Here is an 8,142-nt window from a genome sequence, read left to right as displayed (position 1 = left end):
AGATAGCAACAATATTGTCACCAAAAGTAGAAATGTTACTCTCATAGATCTAAAAGTCCTCAAGCTGATTCTTCATCTAGAGCATCTGAGTGCTGCAAAGTGAAGCTGAGATATATTATGCTTCTGCAGTTGACAGTGCAATGGTTGATTGTATTTTGCTTGCCCATGAGATGAGGTTTCCTCCCAGAAACTGATAGTTCCTAGATGTTCTTTTGTGTTCTAACCTATCTCCAGCATAATCTGTATCACAATACATAGAAAACCTGTACTCTGATGTTTTCTTACACATCAAGCCAAGATTAGGTGTTCCTTTCAAATACCGAAGGATTCTCTTAACAATAGTTAAGTGAGATTCCCTTGGATCTGACTGAAATCTAGCACACAGACATACGCTGAATAATATATCAGGACGAGAAACATTCAGATAAATGAGAGAGCCTACCATACCACGATAAAGTTTCTGACAAACCTTTTGACTTACCTCTTCCTTCTCCAGAATGCAAGTAGGATGCATGAGAGTCTTGGTTGGCTTGTTTTCTGACATGTCAAATTTCTTCAGAAGATCTTTTATGTATTTGCTTTGATAAACATACGTGGCTTCTGATGTTTGATTGATTTGGATGTCTAGAAAGAACTTCAATTCTTGCATTAAGCTTATTTTATATTCTTCCTGCATTAACTCAGAAAATCTTGGCAAACAAAGGGGTTATCATAACCAAATATTATATCATAAACATAATCTAACAAATCATAAGATCGTTTATGATGTTTTTGGAAAAGAGAATGGAGTCCACTTTGCCTCTGATAAAATCATTTTCCAGGAGAAATGAACTAAGTCTTTCATACCAAGCTCTGGGAGCTTGTTTCAGACCGAAGAGAGATTTCTTAAGTTTGAAAACATGTTCGGGAGGTTTTGAATTTTCAAAGCCAAGAGGTTGATGGACATACACTTCTTCAGATATGTAACCATTCAAAAACACACTTTTGAGGTCCATTTGATATAATTTAATAGAACAATTAACAACAAAGGATACAAGGAGATGAATAGATTCTAACCTCGCGATTGGAGCAAAGGTTTCATTGTAGTCAATTCCTTCTTGTTGACTATAACCTTGTGACACCAGCCATGCTTTGTTGCAGACGACTTCACCCTTTTTATTTAGCTTGTTTCTGTAAACCCATTTGGTTCCAATCACATGGGTTCCCTTGGGTCTTGGTACAAGATCCCAAATGTCATTTCTGGAAAACTGATCAAGTTCTTCTTTCATTTCCAGAATCCATTCTTTATCTTGAAGAACTTCTTCACAGGATGTTGGCTCTATCAGAGATACTAGTCCCAGAAGTGTTTCTTCAAACACTTTGAATGTTGATCTTATTCTGACAGGTTCATCCTTGTTTCCCAGAATTAGTTCTTCAGAAACATTCTGCCTATTTCTTTGTCTTTTTCTGATTGATTGTGCATTCAGGTGCTTCTGAAGTTCCTCTTTCTGCTTCTTCAGACCCGTTGGTCTTTTCGTCAGAGCCTGCAAGTGTGATCTCCAGATCTGCAAATTTCTTAACTAGCTTCGAATTTTCAGAGTCAAGCTTATCTTCGGATCTGACATGAATTGATTCCTCTACAATTTGTGTTTCTGTATTGTATACTCGATATCCTTTAGAACGTTCTGAGTATCCCAACATAATACACTTTTGTGCCTTAGAGTCAAACTTGTTCAGATTGTCTTTAGTTTTCAAAATAAAACAAGAGCATCCAAAAGGATGAAAATAAGCAATGTTGGGTTTTCTTCCCTTGCACAGTTCATAAGAAGTCTTCTCCAGAATAGGTCTAATAGAGATTCTAGTCTGATGTAACATGTTGTATTCACAGCTTCTGCCCAGAAGTGCTTAGCCACATTATTCTCATTGATCATGGTTCTGGCCATTTCTTGGAGAGTCATATTCTTCCTATCTACAACTCCATTTTGTTGTGAAGTTATAGGACATGAGAAACCATGGGATATTCCATTAGAGTCAAAAAGTTTGTTTTCAAATTTCCACCATGATCACTTCTGACTCTGATAATCTTAGAGTCATATTCATTTTGCACTTTTGAACAGAAACGGGTGAACACAAAATGTAACTCATTCTTGTGCCTTAATAATTTCACCCATGTCCAACGACTGTAGTCATCAATAATGACAAGTCTATACTTCTTACTTGACGCTGTCTTAACAGGTCCAAAAAGATAAATATGTAGAAGTTTCAGAGGTCTGGAGGTGGAAGCAACATTTTTGATTTTGAAAGTGGTTTTAGAAAATTTTCCTTTCTGACATGCTTCACAAAGAGCATCTGAAGAAAACTTCAGCTTAGGCAGGCCTCTGACTAACTCAGGTTTATTTAGCTGAGAAATCCTCCTCAAGCTAATGTGACCCAAGCGTTTATGCCACACCCATTGCTCTTCATTAACAGACATCAAGCATTTCACGTTTTGGTTTTTCAAATATGAAAGTTTTATTTTATAAATGTTATTTTTCCTCTTTCTAGTGAAAATGACTGTGTCATTTTTCTGATTGACAACCTTACACATTTTTTGATTAAAAATAATACATAATTATTATCACTTAATTGACTTATGGATAACAAATTATGCATTAATCCCTCAACATAAAGAACATCAGAAATAGAGGGAAGAGATCAGTTACCAACTGTTCCAGATCCTCCATGGGAACCATTTAAGTTGTCTGCATGCGTGGGTATTTATCTTATTTATTTATGTCTTTATTATTTATTTTTGAAGTGTGAAAAAATGGGATTTTGGGTTTTTTATTATTCTGCTCGCCAAGGATTGTGGCCCTTGTGCCTATGTATCATTCATAGGGTGATGAAGAATAAGAGCTCCATAGTTCGGAGTAGAAAATGTTTATGGGTTGGTTAATTTTACCTTTGAGAAAAGGGTTTTAAGAGTGATGCCCTAAGGCATAAAAATGAGTTTGATGGGTTGTGTTGATTTTACCTTGAAAATGGGTTTATGAAAAGATTGTTTGTGATTAGATTACACTAAAGTCTAGGGGCGGAGGTGAGTATTCTAGAAAAACAAGCCAAGTGTCTTGTGTCCAAAATAATCAGAGTAAGGGTAGGAAATCTCCATTCTTACTCATTCTCCACCACTTAAGGCTCTTGGCGCACAATTCTAATCGTATTTTTATTGTTTTTTGAGTTTGATTATGAAAATGCTGCTTGATGTTGGATCAAGGGTTTATTGATTTAATTGTGAAGTTGGTGACATACAATGAATATACAAAGTAACCAAGCAAGAAAGTAAAGAGTATCATTGTAAGGTATCCCAATAGAAAGCCTTGTGTGTAGAAAAGTGACCTAAGCTAACAAAAGATAACGATCTTACAATCATGTCTCCCTAAGGTAGTGCCATGATGCCATTCTTACAACAGGTGTGTAAGTTACAAATGAAATCCAAAGTTGAAACAAAGGGTTAAAAGATAAAGGCAAGGTCCTCCAAGCAAGGGTCCTAAGTGAAATCCTATAAGTCCAATGGTTGATTACAAGTGGCATGCATTTTCTGTTCTTATCATTTTATCATATTTGTGTTGTTTTTGATTGTATGATGACAATAAGTGAATAACAATAGTAAGCATGCATGAGGAGTATATACAATGAAGATGATCATAATGAGTGCTTGAAAATAAATTAAAACGCAATGACATAAAAGTAAATCACAGGATAATAGAGTTGACATAAAATAAACCACAAGATAATAAAGTTGACATAAAATAAACCACAAGACAATTGTAACAAGATCACAATAATGGTTAGTGATAAACAAAGTTTGTAAAGTATAGTTAGTGGTTAATATCATGTACAAGTTAAACATTTGAGGATTATCTATCCATAGGTCAAAAGATTCAGAATATGGTGCATCAGGGGATAACTTATCACTGATGCAAAGTATTGAAGGTGATCAATGGTCATCTAACAATAGATTTGTAACAATGAAATTTATACAACCTGAAGTCCATCTATCAATAATTGAACAAATGAAAGATTGTATCACTCAATGATTGCAAGTTAATGGTTAATTAGTGCTTAAGTTATGTAGAAGTTATATACAAATTAATGATTAACTTTTACATGGTGGTTGGGTGGTTCAAAGAAGAAAAGAGGGATTGAGTGAGTCTGGGTTTTTAGGTTAAAAGAAGAGAGTTTGAATGTGTTTTGACAGAACTTCTAGGGGCTCTAAGCTTGGAAAAATGAGGGGGATGATGCTCTATTTATAGAGGAAGCAAAGGGGTTGAAGTGTGTGAAAAAGGATTCACTTTGTGTAAAAAAAAATAAAAGTTACTGCTGCTGTCTGCATAGGTGTAACCGGTTACACAGATTTGGATAACCAGTTACACATAGCAAAAATGGTCTCGAAAGCCTGTGTAACGCATGTGTAGTCGGTTACACAAATTTTGTTGTTTTTACATGGTGGCTGGGTGGTTCAAAGAAGAAAAAAGGGATTGTATAGAGTATGGTAGATTTTGGGGTATGACATCAGTGTAGTGAAAAGAATATTGATCTTGTATTGTGTTCTATTTTCTCACATAAATTTTTTCGATCTTATCTTCTAATATTCAGAGGCTTTAGAAAAAGAGTTGATGAAGCATGCATAGACAAATCAAAGTCTGTATGAGAGATTATTTAGAACCTAGTCTTCAAAGTCTTGATCTAGAGTCTGGTGACATAGTTCATCAGAGTTATTGAGCACAAGACTTCCGAGCTTGATAACGTCAAAGGCTTGTCTTATCAGAGTAAAAAACTGAAGCTTTCTGGATGAGCGATGATTAGAAGCGTTGAGGAGAGTAATTCAGAGCTTAGTTATATTTGTAGAACACACATTGTTTGACGTCTTTGAATCAGAGTCTACTAGGTTCAGAGTCTGATGACATCACATGTGTCTTTCTCATAGTCAAAACTTGTTTATAGTAGCTGCACACTTAGCAAAACCATTAAGGTACAAAATTGTTCTTTAAGAACCTGTGTATTGTTATCATCAAACCTTGAATGATGAAGGAAAAAAATATGTTTTGAGATTTTAAGAAATCAGAATTCTAGAAAGTAGAAGAAAAGTTAATCGAAGACGCAAGGACCGTGGGGGTGTTCTAGTAGGTGGAAAACAACAGTGGTAGTGTAGAGGCTGATTGAAGGCTCTAGAGTTGTGGTTGCGGCGGTACGGTAGTGTAAAGGGAGTTTGACGGGAATCGAGTCGGGTCTGGAAAGTGGTCCAGTCCAGACGACTTGCGAGTATTAGACATTGTTGTTTTGGTTCGCGGATCCGTTCGTTAATATTAGAATACTATAAATATTTTCTATATTAATTTAGAGAATCTAAAATATTTTAAATTAATGTAAATGATATTATAAAATATTTATAATATTTTTTATTCTAACAGATAATATGTTAGGTTTTGGATCCGTTAAGAATTTATTGAATTTCAGCCGTTATAAAAATGTATTTATATCATTCTTATTAAGACAATTTTCAGAATGTAGCATGAAACACATAGAAAAGAGATGAAATTTCACATGCTGAAAATCAAACTAAAAAATGGGAGATTTTAATATTGGTAGGAAGTTTTTCAAACACTAACATAATTTTACAATACACTTAACATTAATGTTAATCAAAATCCATATACTTTGTGTAATCTTAATTATATCAACATGTCATTGATTTGAGTTTCTACAAGTCTAGCTGTTTCTAATCTAAATGTTTCTTTTGGCCCAAACTTCGGATACCATTTATAGACCTAGAGGCATCAAAAGAAACAACAAGTCAACACTCTAAAAACAAAAAAAAATGAGACACCACATCTTAAATTTTTTTAAGGTATGTATCGATCACCTCTCTTATATTTCTTACCTTTAATACATTTAGTTGATGTCGAAGTATAACCTCTTAGAATCCAACACAATCCATGGTTATATAAAACAAAAATGATGGACACTGTAAATTAAAATCTAATGAAATTAATCAAATACAAGAAAATAACATTTGTTTAGTCTCAATTTTCACCTTTGTGATAGGCGAGGAGGTTTCATAGAACATGTAGATGACACCATCAATTTATTTTCTCATGCGTAATAAAAGAGATTCATCTCCTCTAGGCATTATGCATGATATATATCAAAGAACATTTCAACCAAATGAGGTGATCACACTTTAACCTTCCACTACAATTGGTCCCACATACTTTCTCCATGCATAAAAGTTTCATGATCTCAATCCCCCATCCACAACAATAATTCACATCTTCCTTATATTTTATAAATAATATAAGAGAGAGGATATGTTGATAGAGAGATTCTAGACTAAGAAGGACACAATTAGAAAAACATTGGTCTATTGCACTGGCATTTCCAAATTATCCATTATTTTAGTCATAAAGTAACATCTTTTTTCTTTCCTTTCACCTTTTCTCAAAACCAAATTTCTCTCTCTCTTTCTCCAGGTTATTTCTCTCTACCCTCCTCCTACTTTTCTTTATATATAAACAACACACCATTATTATCATTATCATTATCATAAAGATTGGCTTTACTTGAAACTCATAACAACAAACATGGGAAGAGCTCCTTGCTGTGACAAAGCCAATGTCAAAAAAGGTCCATGGTCACCTGAAGAAGATGCCAAACTCAAATCTTACATAGAGCAGAATGGTACTGGTGGAAATTGGATAGCTCTTCCTCAGAAAATAGGTATATATGCTACCTCTATATCTTCATCAATCAAACAAGTTCTATATATTGAAAATTTGTATTCATATTTTCCTCTTCTTTGGATATGTGTGGTCTAGGACTTAAGAGATGTGGAAAAAGCTGTCGTCTTAGATGGTTAAATTATCTTCGACCCAATATCAAACATGGTGGTTTCTCTGAGGAAGAAGATGATATCATCTGTAGTCTCTATGTTAGTATTGGAAGCAGGTAATCAAAACTTCCTGATTATTTAGAAATTCTTCGGTTTGCGTTGTTCGGCTCACCAGCCGAGTTGTCTGCTTGAGAGGAGAATAATGAAATTTATTTGCAGGTGGTCGATCATAGCAGCGCAGTTACCGGGACGAACCGACAACGATATAAAGAACTACTGGAACACTAGGCTGAAGAAGAAGCTTCTTGGAAAACAAAGGAAGGAGCAACAAGCTCAAGCTCAACGAGCTCGCCGAGTTAGCAACATGAAACAAGAGATGAAAAGAGAAACTGATAATCAGAATTTGATGGCAGCAGCAGCAGCTTCTGGTGTTAATACTCCTTATTGGCCTTTAGAGTATTCTGTTCATCCCATGCCAGTTTCAAATTCATCCATTATTGACTATGATCTCAACAACCAAACTTCCTTCACAAGCATGCTTCATCATCCAACCATAATGAACATGACAACAAACCCTTTATCCATGGTGAGTAATGCAAACAATATATTTCAAGGGTTTGAAAATTTTCCAAGTGATTTAAGTGAGCTTGTATGTGAGAATCAACAAGTAATGAATAGAACAATGGATGGTTTTTATGGAATGGAATCCATAGATATGAGCAATGGTGGTGGCAGCACAATCACAACAACTTCAACAGAAAGCAATAGTTGGGGAGACATGAACTCTTTGGTTTATTCACCTTTGGTTTCTGACTATGAAGCTTGTTGTCAACAAGGATCAATCATTCCTCAAGATGTTGCTGTTTTTGAAGAGTCTAGGTATTTTGGAACGCAAATGCAATAACAAATTTTTTATATGAAGTGCTGTAAATTTGTAACTGCTATAGAAGTTATGTTGGTCAAATCAAAACCCTAATGAGTTCACTTTCTTTCTTTCACATTTATATATTTGTTGGTTTTAGTAGTTTCTATTTTCATTCCATTGTCTTGAACTTCTTGATTATTGATATATATATTATATAAATAATTATCACAATATTCTCTTTTGTTTTTGATGTCTCAGCTATATAGTCTTATATATATGGAAGCTATAGAAAAAAGAATCTTAATAATAGTGTGATGAGGCCCTTGAATTTCTAATCATGTCAATTCCTCAACTCAAAAAAAGTTGAAATAACCACTAAAATTTAGAAACTGAAAATGTAAAAAAGTCTCTAATTCAATTTTTTTAATCA

The 8,142-nt window shown here is 34.3% G+C and overlaps 1 protein-coding gene across 1 annotated transcript; it reads left to right on the top strand.

Annotated features, from left to right (window-relative positions):
• The first annotated feature begins 6,331 nt into the window (after nt 1-6,331).
• On the top strand, nt 6,332-7,845 carry LOC127120510 (transcription factor RAX3). Its single transcript, XM_051050960.1, has 3 exons — nt 6,332-6,735; nt 6,834-6,963; nt 7,067-7,845. The coding sequence occupies exons 1-3, from the start codon at nt 6,600-6,602 to the stop codon at nt 7,749-7,751; spliced, it is 951 nt and encodes a 316-aa protein (XP_050906917.1). The 5' UTR covers nt 6,332-6,599; the 3' UTR covers nt 7,752-7,845.
• The last annotated feature ends 297 nt before the right edge of the window (nt 7,846-8,142 follow it).

The sequence above is a fragment of the Lathyrus oleraceus genome, chromosome 2 (assembly GCF_024323335.1).
Source record: "Lathyrus oleraceus cultivar Zhongwan6 chromosome 2, CAAS_Psat_ZW6_1.0, whole genome shotgun sequence".
Lineage (NCBI taxonomy): Eukaryota > Viridiplantae > Streptophyta > Magnoliopsida > Fabales > Fabaceae > Lathyrus > Lathyrus oleraceus.
The sequence above is the reverse complement of the archived record's forward strand: the minus strand, read 5'-3'. Positions and strand labels throughout refer to the sequence as shown.

What these genes read in the sequence shown, in the direction of transcription:
- LOC127120510 (XM_051050960.1), top strand. Translation starts at nt 6,600, where the DNA reads ATGGGAAGAGCTCCTTGCTGTGACAAAGCCAATGTCAAAAAAGGTCCA. An exon ending in AGCTCTTCCTCAGAAAATAG is followed by an intron (nt 6,736 to 6,833) that starts GTATATATGCTA and finishes TGTGTGGTCTAG; the next exon opens with GACTTAAGAGATGTGGAAAA. An exon ending in TATGTTAGTATTGGAAGCAG is followed by an intron (nt 6,964 to 7,066) that starts GTAATCAAAACT and finishes ATTTATTTGCAG; the next exon opens with GTGGTCGATCATAGCAGCGC.